Genomic DNA, 15,165 nt, shown 5'->3' with positions numbered 1-15,165 from the left:
ATTGGAATGGACTCATTAAAACTCTAAATGTTATGTGAGGTTATTACTTGGACTCATTCCTTTGTCGAGCTCCACAACCGCAAACTTGCACAGTTGTGTTACTTTGCCTTTAACCCTAAAATTTGCGATGGCGAGTCTCAAAACATTCGAGGCCCTGCCTTATGTTTGGAAGAGATTTACTTTTGAGCTTTGCCAATGCCAAAATCAATGAAGGTGAAGGGGACGTTATAGCTGAAAACTAGGTATGGAGTTGTTAACATCATCAGTGCCTGTAACGCAAAATATATCAATTTGGAACTATAACTTGTAACGCAGCTTTTATAGCATTCAAATGAAAGGAAAATTTGCTGAAGCATAAAAAAAGTTGGATCACCCTTTTTCACGCAATCTTTCAAAAGGAAAGATTGTGTGACGATCCGAAGAGTTTTGGTGAAGGAGGGTAAGCCAATTAAAAGTCGATAAAGACACACTATTTTAACCGTAATAGGTTTTATAACAACGAAATCATTTTTTATTGGTTCAGGTTTTCACCAATGAGTGTTCCAGTAGCCCTTTATATTGTTTAGTCCAGTCCATTCGCGACAAAAGAAACCTTTACGGTGGAAAATAGTTTTGCTCGCATTCGCTTTTTAGATATTTATATCTTGAACAAAAGAACAAATTGATCCATGGCTTTTTCTTTTTGTAATGGTTATTAAAGGTGACATTTTATGCCCTCTAACTTTCTGTCGGGTTTTCTGGCAAGTAATTTTAAATATACGGGTATTTTATCCTTTTCGACTTTTTCCTGCCGAATCACTAAGCTTGTTATATTTGCCGCTAGATAATGAAAATAACGAAAGTACTGCTCAATAAAGCTTAGGCTTAATTGTCTCATGGATTAACCATAAATTGTTGCGCTCGATTTCATTTAAAAAAGACCAAAAAAATTAGAACAATAGATGAAATGAACTTAACAAAGCGTGACATTTTAATAAGGAGGACAGTTGTACTAATTAAACCGGATCACCTCCTAACAAAATATTCGTTTCCTGCCTTTGTTTGAAACACGCAATTTGAAATCGGTAACTAATTTGAGATGAAAGAAATAAAAGAAATAGCATCTTAGACAAGAAGAGTTCGAGATGAAAAGGTCGCAGGAAGTGAGTGGACATAATCGATAACATTTGCTCACTTCATGTGTCAATCATAAATTATGCATAGCTCGATTTAATTCTCCTTGGAGACGAGTTTATGCCATAGATCCGTGTAAGTTCTTGGGCAAACATAACTGAAAATGGCTGCGGTTTAATCCGTAGTCGCATTGACTTACAATACGTAATGAGAGGGAAATCAAATGTGGGTTTTGATCGAAAACATGAAGTTCCTTCAACACGAGCGAGGAAACACGTAACGTGACGCTTTTTACGAGAAGGAAAAATGGCGGCAGCCCGCGAACGAAGCGAGGTATGATAAATCGTATTTGAGCTTAGCTTTGTCAATTGTATTGGTGAATATCTTTTGGTATAATCTTTGGCGTACAATAGTCTGTAGTACTGTGTACAAAATATTTTGCACATTTTCGTAAATCCATGTTTTTATGCTAACGGTACTCATTTGTACTTCTGACTCCACAACAATAAACGGAAAGGATCGAATTGTTTTAAAAACAATCGACAGTGGGTGGAAAATGTGTGTTCAAATTAACTAAATTGAGAAGGTTTTTATTTTAACAGTTTTTCCCATGCAGGGTAAGGCTTAATTTTAAAAGCCGTAGCAAAGGAAGGCTTTTAAGTACATGGAAGTCAAAATGTCGTTCATTTGGCAGCCATGCAGCTTGAAAATATAAACAATCGAAACCAGTTCATCATTTGCATACTATCTATGAATCTCGTATGTTTCTGTGCCTTAATTATTTTAAACATCTTCAAACTTTTCGATTTTATTCAAGTGATAAGCTGTGAGCGGTTTACTTTATCTTTGCAAATTACTAGTAACAGAGGTGAAATGATCAGAAATGTCCACCATTTTGATAAATCATTAGACATGATCAACATCGATTTGTCACTATAAATAGATACAGTTACATGATTTGTTATTCCACTGTCTCGATAATAATTTGTATTACATAATTTAAATTGCTCCAAGAAATCCAAACCGCCTTTATTGACTATAGCGATTTTCCATGTGTAATAATCCACAGAGGAATTTTTCCAGTCTATCACTGGTCAAAAAAAGCCATGTGATACACCTGTCTTACTACTAGACAGTACTAATAATATAATGCGATAATCCCCAGTTTACACAGACGAGAAGGTGCCACCGGCAAATGGTCCTATAACATATGAGGGTGGGAATGGGGATTGTGGTACATTGCACTATATGATTGGCAGTATTTATCATCCCTCAATGCCTCCCCGCTCCCCAATTTTTACCAGCTTTGCCAACTCAAACCTTTTTGTGACACAGTCTAAGAGTCTTGATCTCTTTGGTAAGGCTAAACATGCCAGTCTTGTACATCAGTCTAATACTGACTATACACTCTAACTCAGCCAAGTTTTGGCCAAGTGTTGTCTGACATCCTGAAAAATCCTGAAGATAAGCCCCCTCCCAAAAACAAAAACAAATACCCCCCCTCCCCCGCTCAGAAAAGATAAATCCTTCTTTAAGAGCTATTACTAAATACTTATTAAACAAAAAAATTTTTTGTTATACTTTCAGTCAGAAGACTTATCTGACAGCATTTTCAACATCAAACATCGGGATATCTTTGATCACCTTCCGCCTCTGAGTGCTCCACAGGTAAAAAAATACATTAAAAAAAATTATGCCTGTAGTTAGGCTTAATGAATTGTAGATCTCTTACAACTTAAAAGTTTCTCACAGTTAATTTATTATAGTTTCAATATATCCCATGGGTTACTCGAGGACAAAAGGTCTGGAAAAAAGAAGGATCTGTTATGGGTGTTAAATTGGTGATTTTCCAGTGAGTCTTTCTGGTAAAGTATTGTGATTGCTTAGGACTTTTGGTGTAAAACTGTACAGATTAATATATTTAGTAGAAATTCGGCTGTGTTCTACTGGGAATCGGCGAATCTGATTGGTTCTCCCACTGTTTTCTATTCGCTGATAGAAAACAGTCACGCGCGTGCGTAGCTCTTTAAGCGGTAAATTTTCTTGATTTTTGTCTTCAAAGTGCACAATATTGTAAGTTTTGGACTGCAATCCTTTTCTACTTTTCTACTAAAACAATTAGACTACTCGCCCTCGTTTTCTATGAGCGATAGTCAACTCGGCTGCGCCTCATTGACTATTTGCTTATAGAAAATTTGGGCTCGTAGTCTAATTGTTAATGAGAGTATCCAAAAGGGTTTTTCAATCCTGCCATCCTGACCAAATGTTCCCTCAATCCCTTAATCCTGGTTTTCATCAGTTTTCCTGATCCCAACCATATATTTTTAAAGTCCCTTACCACAAACTTAAAGATGAAAAGCCAGATAAAACATTTCTGGCAAACCCTTGTTCAACTTTAAATAAGAAACAACACACATGTTTATTTACCCTCTGTTTACAAAAAAATAATTATATAAAAATAACAAGTCTTACTGTAGCTGGTATTATATAATTCTAACCCTTATCGAGGTATAGAAGGGAGGGAAGAGGGAGGAAGATTATCTGTTAATGTGGTATTCTGAGTGTCTGATATTTTTACTTAGTCTTATAACCTTTACATGTAGCCTGCCTACAGTGAAAGACCAAAGATTGTAGAATATGGAGCTTACACTCAGGCATCACCAACTAAAGAGAAAAGCCACTTTAGACATACAAGGTGGGTGGCAGTTCATTTCTAAAGCCATTTACCAGTAATTTATGTTTCAGATTAAAAGTGTTCAATTCTGCAGATAATTTAGTCAGGTGGCTTAACGCAAAATAAAGGCTTGATCGTGACAAGAGTGATAAAAGCGTGAAATTTGGCATACCACTTGCTTACACCCTACTAAATAATATTAGAAGGGGTGCCCAAGTAAATCTGCTCACGATTCCGTTTTAAGGGGATATTTAGTCAAAACCGGCAAAATGACTGGCGCCCAGGCTTCTCTCGTCCATCGAAGATGGCGGCGCTCTTGCCATTCTGCTGTCTTTGTAAGTTTTTGAAGAAAATGTTTTAACTTCTTCGGAAATTTGTTAAAATTATATGCAGAGCATAAAAATAAACACTTGTTTTATCCATTAAAAAGGTTTTAATCCTGTTTTGAGTTAAATCATTTGACTGATGTATAGAAATGCTCCTGTTCGAGTTCGACTACTATAATTATACTTGCAAAAAATTTCGGATGTTTACTTTTGGACACTTTTTGTCTTATTTCGAACAATTTCCGACAAAATTTGCGGACACTAAAGCATGGCTTATCTTATTTAATTTACACATACAAAACAGGAACTACACTTAAACAACATCTGTGAAAAATGTTATTTAATTGCACTCTCAAGTCCTTACGTTCTCGAGAAGTCTCTCCACTAGAGTTCGCTCCATAACAAAGAAAAAAAATTAAAAAAATTGAGCTTAAGGTTGCTTAAATGACTGCGGCAAGATCTTGGAAAAGATCTTCTGCTTCTAGTTTAATTTCTTGGTAAACTCCTCCAAAATTCCTGCCAATTTAAAAACTTTTCGTATGATATATTGTGTCTGTTTCTGAGGTCACAGGCGGAACAAACCAAAAAGCCAGCGGGTGTGAATGGGCTTCATTACTGATAACTTACTGCTGACATCAATCACAATGGGGTATACATGCATAACCACTATGCATCAATACCTTGATCGACTTGCTTTGCGACTGTAAACACTGGTGTTTGCATAATGGGCGGGCCGGGGGGAGTTGTTTGTGGGGTGGTAAGGAGGAGCAGGTTTTGTTTTTGTTTTAAAGATCAGATCTTTACCATTGAAGCCTTAATTCCGGGAATTTATTTTAAACTCTGGACAATGTAAAAACAATGCGTGGATGGCATTTCTCGTTTACGTCTTTTTCTCTAGATAAAACGGCGAGGCCCTAGATATTTATACAGTTTTAAGCATTTGGTAATATATCAGTTTAGCACACGACCCCACAAGCATTGTGCTTAAAACCCTTATTGTGTTTAAATAAAGGATATGACGATGATGATGACTCTGAACAATCCCCGGTGCGTCTTCTTTGTTGATTCTTCGGAAACAATGATCTTGAATTTACCATGACGGTGATTTTTCGTTGACGCAAGCACTTTCGCCGAGTCATGTTCTTTTGAATTTTGTCAAGTTTGACACACTTTTTGGAAGATCCCATTTTCTGGGCATAAATCATGCCATTTAAAATGTACAAAAATAACAAAGGTATGCAGGTCCATAGAGACAAACACGGTAGAAGTTAATGAAGACTGAAAACAAAAGCCTACTAGATAATAGTTTAGTGAGCTCACTAGAAAAATAGTTCTCGGCACAGAGTGATAAGAAAAATCAGAAAGTCTTCCATTCTCGCCAGGAGCACAGTGACAGACCCGTTAGAGAATGCAATAGTTTAACACTACAGCGCACGCGGAAATAGGGTATGAGGTAAAGCGTGCAAGGGATGATGTTACATTGATCTTTCATCCGCTGTGAAAAATACTGTTTATCTAATAGCCAATTGGGGGTGAATCTCTCTAACCACACGTTTCAAACTGCGGTACCACAGCTGGTCTTTATAAGATTGTTTTCTTATGGTCCAAGTTTTAATACTATTAATATTATTGAAAAAACATGGCATTCAGCATGGGGCGCCACTTTTCACTAATAAACGTCAATGAAACTGTTCTACCCTTGGAGAGTCTAAGTCCCGAGCTATACCAGTTTTTAACGCATTCACTGGATGTAACTCAGTTCTGTGGCATAATTGGAAAAAAGACAGCATGGATCTCAGAGCATGGGAATTATGTAGTCAAGTAACACCTGCCCTGGACCACATCTGGACACGTCTCTTCGAGCAGCTGAGTGTCTCCTTAGAGATTTTCCAAAAGCTAGAGAGATATACGGTCAAATATATGACACATCAAGTCATCTGGATTCTGTGAACGACACACGACTGACGCCATTTTCAAAGCTAAAAAGAGACCTGCAAACTATTCCTCCGACACAGGTATAATAAAGCGTTAACACTAGGTTATCGGTAAAAAAAGAAAGTATGGAGTTTTATTCTAATTTGATCAGCTTACAAATTGATTAGAAAGAATTAAACACCTAAAAGCAGAAAGAACTTTGAGCTTACTCTCTAAACATGCACTCCTGCAGCATGCTCAGAGGACAGTGTATCAGGCAGGAATTTGGACGAAATCGAGACGCATTTCAGGACGTTCCTTCTCCTGCAGAGTTTTCATGGGAAAAAGGAGAGGAAAACCAGTGGCAGCCACTTTAGATAATTATCCAAAAAGTTTCTAATGTTTGCAGAGAGCTTATCAAATGTATCTCTGCAAAGGACGCTGCAAATGTGCCGAACAGAAAAGTTGCAGTGCACGCTATTGTGTAAATGTTCAACTGCCCAGAGAGCCATTCTAAGAGCAAGGGGCATTTGTGAGGGTCTTAGCATTGAACATGAGCATTCCCGATATACTATCAGATTTAATGTACGAAAAGATGCGGTCAATTTACACGCATTTGTTTCGTTTCTTTGTTAAAGTTTTGTTTGGTCCTGTGCTATCAGCCGAGCGAAGACTAGGTACTAGAAACTGTAAATTGGTTTTGTTGACACTATTTTACATGCAATCTTTTCCAAAATAAAAAAGTTTATAGAGAATTAAGGGAAACAAGACAAAATTGCAAAAATTTGTTTCAACTAGGGCAAAATATCTGTTTTGAAAATAGAACCACAGGATACCCAACCTTGATATCAGTCTAAACCGAAATATCCCCTTAAAACGGAATCGTGAGCAGATTGACTTGGGCACCCCTTCTAATATTATTTGGTAGGGTGTAGGCAAATTGTGTGCCAAATTTCATGCTTTTATCACTCTTGTCACGATCAGGTCGTTAAGCCACCTGACTAATTATAGGTGTTTCAAGTGGGGAAAATTTGGGCCTTTAGTTTTCTTACATAATGGTAGTTACCGGTAGGGGTGGTGAATAGTCTTTCAAAAAATGTATCTCGCAAAATTTTAGCCAAATTTCAGGGGTCTCGTCATGTCTCGAATTTTTCTTTGACGCCTTCTCAGAGTCTTGATTTCTATTGTAAGGCTTAAAAGGTCTTGGGTTCGCAGAAAAGATATCATTGTCGTCGTCTCGCAAAGTCTCCCATTTACCATTTGACACCTCTATAGTTGGAAGTGGGGGGAGGAGCTGGTAGTGATGCTTGAGTTAGTATTTATGTTAACTGTTTTGTTATCTGTTTTGTAGTGATGCTGTGGCCAATAACTACACACCATCAGCCCAGAGTCTGACAACAAAGTTAATTTATAAAAGACAAGGCAAGACATCTGGTCCTGGTAATTAAGCTGAACTAGATGTACTTAGAAGTTGTGAGATATCAGTTCATGTACATGTACTTATACCATTACTTCCTTAATAATTAAAGGCTTGCTTTTGAGAACATATTTCAATAATTTGAAAATTAAATTATAACAATTCATTTTTAAGCACTCAGAAAACCCGATAACTGACTAATGTTTTAAGAGGGAGAGGGGCACTTGGGTGGTTGAACTTAACCTGTTAAAGTGCTACTACGATCAAATTTTCGATTTCCATATTTTTACATTTTCATGTACAATAAGACTTTCTTACTCACCTTGCAAATTTTCAATCCATTACGAACATCAGAAGTCGTTTTGTTTTAACGTTTATTTCCGATATTTTATGGCCGCCATTAAACAACCTTGTTCCAAGGCTTGGTTGCGAATAGGGAGAAAATGACGTCAAAGGCTAAAATACCTCACGGGTGGAAATTATAATAACAATATGTATTGAAAATCATGCGAAAAGCAACAAAAACTTTGGGCTTGTTTTTCGTGCAATTTTCTATGCTGATTGTTATTCTAATTTCAACCCGTGAGGTATTTTAGCCTTTGACGTCATTTTTACCGAATGGTAATGAGGTTATGTTATGGGCCGCATTTTCTCACTCGAACACTCACTCACTCACTGGATTCTGATATCAAACCGCAATTAATTCATCATTAAACGAGAAACGTGCTGACAGAAAGGTCCTTTAAACGCATTCATCACATGTCAATCGGAAACAAATTATTCTTCAACCTCGTTCCAGGATCTCTCTCTTTCAGGGAACTAAATGGAATTTCACAAAACAAATCGAAAGAGGATCACTTACACTTATCCTCTGGTGATAAAAGAGAATAGAATTCGCTCAACGAAGCCTGTCAGAGCTTAGGCTATCAATGACCCATTCACGTAAGAAAACATTCAAAGACGCGTTTTAGTGAACACAACATTCATGCACGTTTTTGTTTCGCGTCAGATCATCTTCGTGTCACGTCATCCGTTTTTGATCTTTTTGAGTCGTGCAGAAACGCGCATCTTTCTCTCAAATTTTATTCGCTGGTAAAAATAACGCTATACGTGCTGGCAGAAAAGTAAACATATTCACAAAACAAATTTACTTAATGCTAAAAAGGATCAAAGGTTACACTTAAATATTTTTTTGATAAAATACGGAATTCGCGCTTAAACTACGCTTAAACTGTTATAAAAAATTATTACGCTCGCCTTGTGACGTGTTTTAGTCAACACAACATCCACGGCACGTTTTTGTTTCGCGTCACGTCACCTTGTGTCACGTCATCCGTTTTTTCGACTTTTTTGCTTGTTTACAAGCGAAAGTAGGAGAATAACAGTTATGATAGGGAAAATTTCACATTCTTGTAAACTCTCAAGGGATTTTTTAATTTCTCAAGGGACTGTTTTAATTTCTCAAGGGATTACTTTCAGCTGTGGGTGATCACTTGCGATCTCGTGGAAAAAACGTGACTTGTCACATTTACAAACGTTATATAACAATTTTAAAAGTGACATGTCAGCTTTCTTATCTCAATGCACGTGTGTCTGAAAGGCGATCTATAAAAAGCGTCGCACAAACAATGGATTGCGTAACTAACCCATAAAATACGAATAAATAATCACTAGCACTTACATTGTTTAAAAAATTACAAACGTCAAAAATAAACCATACCAAAAAAACTCGCTCTTTTCAGAGATATTTTTGAAGTTAAAACAAATGCAAGAGATGGGGGCTTCTTTTAGCTTAGGAGCGGTTAAAAATTAGGCCAAATTTGGTCGCTACAAGCGCCATTCTATTTTGTCATCAGCCTAGGTCGTTAGGGGCGTGACCTCTCGTTGACGGCAATGTTGCATGAATCGGCTTTACAACATGCGATCGTATCGACACAGTTCGAGTGGAATTTCAGTCAAAGACAGCAAAATTCTTTCGTATTTCATCTTCAACTATAATTCGAAAGCATTCACTGTATATATGGCTTTTGTCTAATCCTTCTTAATAAGCCCACGAAGAAGCTGTCTTGATATCCGACCCTCGCAGAGCCTACACAAAACGCAGCTTGAGTGTATCGATTTGTTTACGCCGCAATTATATGCGCAATGTTTTCTCCGACAGTAGTCGGAAATATCCGTATTTTTTTTTGTGCTTTTTCGTCGTAAAAACAAAGCGTCGAACGCATATTTTGTTGTTTCATTTGCTAATTTCGCTGCCGTAATCGACTGCCTCGAAAGGTCCTTGCAATTTTAAAGTATAGAATTGTCAGATCTCGGTGAAATTTGCACTCAATCAATCAATCAATCAACTTTTATTAAAAGAGGGTAACGGCAAACAGTAAAAACTACTGACAAACAAGCGGCCCTCGGATTACAAATTACAACTACATAATATATACTCGGATTACAAATTACAACTACATAATATATACAATTTAAAATTTGAATTAAAATACAGAAATTTCTAAAAATAGGGATTAAGAATTAAAAAACTGTAAAATGATGAATGTCCTTAAGGCTAGATGCGTAAAAATCAATTAGGCCATTTTTAAAACAATGTAGACTCTCACTTTTCTTTAAGAAATTGGGAAGAGTGTTCCAAAGTCTAGTTGCTCTCACGCTAAATGATCGCCCTCCTTCGGTTTTTCGTTTGAAACGGGGGCAGGCCAAGTTGACAGAGCCATATCGACTATTTCTTTCATTTATTTCAGAGTTTGGCACTAAAAGTTCGTTCATATAGGATGGGCTTTGGCCATTAATACGTTTGTACACTTGTGTTAAGATGTTTATTTTAACCTCGAGATGAACCGGAAGCCAATTTAAAATCTTGAAAAGTTCAACGCTGTTCGCTCGTGTGTCGGCGTCAAGGATAACGCGCGCAGCGCGTTTCTGGAGGCGAAGAATCCTCTGCAAATTCCCCAGAGAACACGACGACCACACCACGGAGGCGTAGAGCATGTCTTGCTTGATCATCGCGTTGTAATATGCTATCCTTTGTTGAAAAGGGAGAAATTTCTTAATTCTTTTCAGTACAGCAATACGCTGGGAAACCTTTCTACAGAGGTCATCGATATGTTCATCGAAGGACAGTTTGGAGTCGATTGTGACTCCCAGCAGTTTTTGTGAGTTCACCTGATCGAGCTCAGTGGCATTTAATTTAACTTGCAACTGCTGGTGCCCCATTCTTTTCTCAAGCCATTTACCCGTGGCGAGCATTGTCTTGGTCTTTTTTTCGTTAAGAATCATTTTGTTGTTATCTGACCATTTTTGTAGTTTATTCAAATCCGACTGGAGACTGTCACTGACGGCCCAAGGTGCTAACCTATAGTCGGTGGAATAACTAACTGTAGTATCGTCAGCATATATATCTGCCACAGTGTCCTGTAGAGCTGAGGGTAGGTCATTAATAAATATAAGAAACAGTACAGGACCTAGGATGCTACCCTGAGGTACACCCAAAGTAATGTCCCTTATACTAGAATGACATCCATCAATGTTTACGTATTGCTTACGGCCATTCATGTAGTCAGTAAATAGAGGCAGATAATCCTCCCCTACACCGATCGCCCCGAGCTTTGTTAACAACAATTGGTGGTCAATGAGATCAAACGCTTTTTTGTAGTCCACAAAGACGATCCCGGTTACCTTGTCACTGTCAAGATCAAATAAGATCTGATCCACGAGCCGTATCAGAGCCGTTTCGGTTGAGAATCTTTTCCTGAAGCCAGACTGGAAGCTGTGAAGTAAACCATTTTCATTCAGGAATTTACATAGGTGATCACAGACGTGTTTCTCCAAAAGTTTTGATAGTACCGGTAACACAGATATCGGCCTGTAATTGTTTTTATCGTTCCTGTTCCCATTTCCTTTAAAAACCGGGGTGACTCTTGCAACTTTCCAGGCGTTTGGAAAAGTTTTCGTACGCAAGCAATGGTTTAGCAACTTGGCAAGTGAGGGGACAATGGCAGGTGCAGCAATTTTAAGCAACTTGGCACTAATACCATCATCACCAGTTGCCTTATGCGCAGGGATAGATAGAAGTAGCTCTGCTGTTTCCTTCTGAGTGATAGGTGGAATATCAAACTCACAAGCGCTGCCCCTTTTAATTGAAGACAAAGAATCTGATAGACTTTCACCATCAAGCGTCGTAGTCAATTTCTTGGGCTGGTCAATAAAGAAATTGTTTAGTATCTCCGCGATGCTGTTCTTATCAGAGATAATCTCATCATTTTCCGTCAGATTCTTGATTCCTATCTGCTTTTCTTCATCATCCTTGGACAAGCATTTGATCAAGTTCCAGAGCTTTCTTGTGTTGTTTTCATGTTCGGAAAATTTATCCTTAAAGTACGATTGTTTGGTGTTCCTAATCAAGTTTGTGACTTTGTTCTTTGCCTGCTTAAACAAACTCCAGTCAGATTCTAGTTTGCTCTTGCGCGCCTTGTTAAGAAGTTTGTCACGCTCTTTGATTTCACGAGAGATGTCGCTAGTAAACCATTTAGGCTGTACCTCGCGTTTTACGCGCTTTTGTTTGAGTGGGAGGTATTCATCAATAACACTCTTAAATATCATGTACCACGCGTCAACAACATCGTCAGTCTCGTCAAACACAAAAGCGCAGTCCCAGGGAGCTTCTTTCAGAGAAGTGTTGAATGCATCTTTATCGAGCTTACTGATGTTTATTTGTGTAATGTTGAGGAATATGTGTATAAATACCCGGCGCGGACGAGCCATTTTTGACAAAATTATGTGGCTGCATTTCCTCCGCGAAGATAGGAAATTGTTAAACTAAACTACAAAGAAACTGTAATGATAAGTTCGAAGAACAATGCACAGGATAAACCTTCGACTCATACTTCATGCAAAAAAGTCGGTATCTCGAAGAGACTTTGATTCATCTTTTTGAGTCGAGCAGATACACGAAGTGTTCGGGCGTATCTTTTCTCTCAAATTTTTTCCACTGCTCAAAAATAACGCTATACGTGCTGACAGAAAAGTAAACATATTCACAAAACAAATTTACTTAATGCTTAAAAGGATCAAAGGTAATACACTAACCGGTAAATATTTTGGTTGTGAAACGACCCCTGCGAGCACAAGCCATCAATGACGCAACTCACGTGGAGAAATAAAGCAAAGTGAGATTGCTTTACTTTATTGGACACTTATTTAGAAAAAATGCGGAGGTCGGCACTTCATTGATCGAATTACCATGAGGTTGCTCGAAGAGCCTTTGATCTCCCTATTCGCAACCAAGCCTTGGAACAAGGTTGTTTAATGGCGGCCGTAAATTCTCTGGAATAAATGTTATAAATACAACGACTTCTGATGTTCGTAATGGATTAAAATTTGGCAAGGTGAGTAAGAAAGTCTAATTGTTCACGACAATGTAAAAATATGAAGATCAAAAATTTGATCATAGTAGCACTTTAAAGACTGATAAAAATAAAAATATTGTTGTATGGTCATAAATTATATGGTAAGTTTGGCCATGAAAGCCATATAATAATAATTTTTGTTGTTATACCATTCCTGGATTAGTGTTACTGAACACTTTTTCTTGAGTCTTTCACAATAATTTGAAAAATTCTTAAACACCATTTGGGATATGTGGAAGCGACTTTCAAGTGCACTTACCCCTAACCCCCGTGAACACACCCACTCCTTGCCACAGCAAAAAAGAAAGAACAAACCAAATATGGTATTTTATGTATGGTTTTCAGATTTTTAAAGCTTTCATATAATAAGTTGCATGCATAGTCAAAGCAAAGTTGCTGATTTAAATAATTTTCCGTTTATTTGTAGTCACCAAGAAGATAAGTCCAAGAAAGCAACATAGTCCTCCTGGAAATGTCATTGAAGAGAAAATTCAACCGCTTTATGGTGGAAGATCCCAATCACCTACTTCTGGGTACTCTAAGGGAAAGGGTAACTTGGTAACCCAGGGAGTGCCCAGGGCGGGCCTTATCAAGGGGCACACAAGTCCACCTCTTGTTAGCCCACCTAGGAAATTGTCACCCAAGAATGGACAGGAAACTTCTGAACGAGAGAGAAAGATTGATGTTGATACAAGTCCTCTGTCTAGCGCCAAACCACAGCGAGTTAAAAGACCTCAGTCTGCAGAACAGTATGTTAAATCAAGTACCCGTTCTACTAGTCCTCAAAGTAGTTCCGGCTTTCATCAAAATGGAGAATCTATGTCAGAATCTCCGGACCCTAAGAAGGCAAAAGTTGCATGGGGAGGGCAAGGCAGGGTTAATGAACCTAGTAGGACTGAAACTATTGAAACTATTTCAAATGGTCATACAGATGCAGAGATCCATGATCTTGGAGAAAGTTATACTGTATCAAATTCACCGCAGAACATTTCGTCAGTGTCTTCATTCAGGGAGTATGACGAGGAGACATTGTCTGTTTTGAATATAAGTTTCCCCCCAGCAACAACTCCCACGTTTGGACTTTCGCGTTCTGTATCACCTCCTGAATCAGAGCTACAGAGATACAGCAGCCTTGTGGAGAAAGCCATTCTTGCTAACATGGTGGCACCATTGTCCAAGGAATGGAAAAAGAAGACCCATGATTTTCTTCCAAAAGCATTACAGCAGGACTTTAAAGAAACATTGGATGAGCTTGACAAGGTGTCGTAAATCACAAACTTGGTGCTAATATGTGGGCATTTGCCTTAGTTTACTTTCAGATCAGACTCAATGTAAGGGCTGTATTGGCCCTGCACTCTTTTAAGCCCCCTCCCCCCTACCTTTGAGACAATAAGTTCCTCCCCTTACCTTGATGGTAGATCACAACAATTTGGGAATGAATGGCTTGCTGCAACACTGTGCTAAGTGACTTTTTGGATGAAAAAATCAGTTTTTTCTGCAAACGTGCCTGAATTTTTGCGTGCGGTCTTCAATTTAATAGAAATACATTGTCCTCTTTTTCTTTGTGGGGGGGGGGGGGGGGGGGGATTTACTCAAAAAAAAAAAAAAACTCAAAAGGGCTTGAAAAGAAATAAGCTCCACCCCCCAGACTGGTATGTAAAATGCTGCTACATGTAGTTGAAACTATTTTGCCAACTATTTATCAGTACTTAACAGTGAAAGTATGGTGTCTTGCCTTAACTCTTTCGGTGTTGACTTTTTTGTTGACCTTACTCCCCCGCAGTGCTGCATTTTTTTCACAGTGGGTTGAATCACACAGTCACGCATCATATTCAACAATATCTTTCGTTCTGTTTAAGCAATTTAATAACGATTTTCAGGAGTTGTGCCTAACATAATTCTACATTGTATAAAGCCACCTTTTCATAAATTCATTGCATCGTGGTCCTTTCAGCAATTTCGTTTGCCATCTGATAGCTTACTTCCCAAGCGTAAAGGTTGAAATCATTGTTTTGCAATAGCCGCATCTCAAATACTCAATCTGTTCATTGAAATCGCTTGATTCGTAAACCACAACTGTTATATTCTCGGCAAAAGTCGGTTAGGATCTTCTCCCAAGCACTCCTCGTTTGAAAATTTCTCATTCGACGCCATGTTTAATTATGTCCTTTAGCCGTAAACAGCAACATTGTAACAGGAAATTCGAATTTGTCGATAATACTCTGCCATCATATACAAATGGCAAAATATTGTGCTTGTCACACTTTCCAGTTCTCCTAGAGGGTATCTGAAGTAATTATTTATCTT

General features: G+C 38.1%; 1 protein-coding gene across 1 annotated transcript in view; it reads left to right on the top strand.

Annotated features, from left to right (window-relative positions):
• The first annotated feature begins 1,227 nt into the window (after positions 1-1,227).
• LOC144653016 (dynein axonemal heavy chain 3-like) overlaps positions 1,228-15,165 on the top strand; it is a 75,872-nt gene continuing 61,934 nt past the window's right edge. Inside the window, exons 1-5 of the mRNA XM_078512911.1 lie at positions 1,228-1,446; positions 2,701-2,781; positions 3,717-3,808; positions 7,379-7,467; positions 13,286-14,118. Of these exons, the coding sequence (XP_078369037.1) occupies positions 1,420-1,446; positions 2,701-2,781; positions 3,717-3,808; positions 7,379-7,467; positions 13,286-14,118 (1,122 nt within the window). The 5' untranslated portion in view covers positions 1,228-1,419. The remainder of the gene's footprint in view (positions 1,447-2,700; positions 2,782-3,716; positions 3,809-7,378; positions 7,468-13,285; positions 14,119-15,165) is intronic.

The sequence above is a fragment of the Oculina patagonica genome, chromosome 5 (genome assembly GCF_052425735.1).
Source record: "Oculina patagonica isolate OP01 chromosome 5, crgOcupat, whole genome shotgun sequence".
In the NCBI taxonomy this organism is placed as follows: domain Eukaryota; kingdom Metazoa; phylum Cnidaria; class Anthozoa; order Scleractinia; family Oculinidae; genus Oculina; species Oculina patagonica.
Note: the sequence above shows the minus strand (reverse complement) of the source record. Positions and strands in the feature narration are given on the sequence as shown.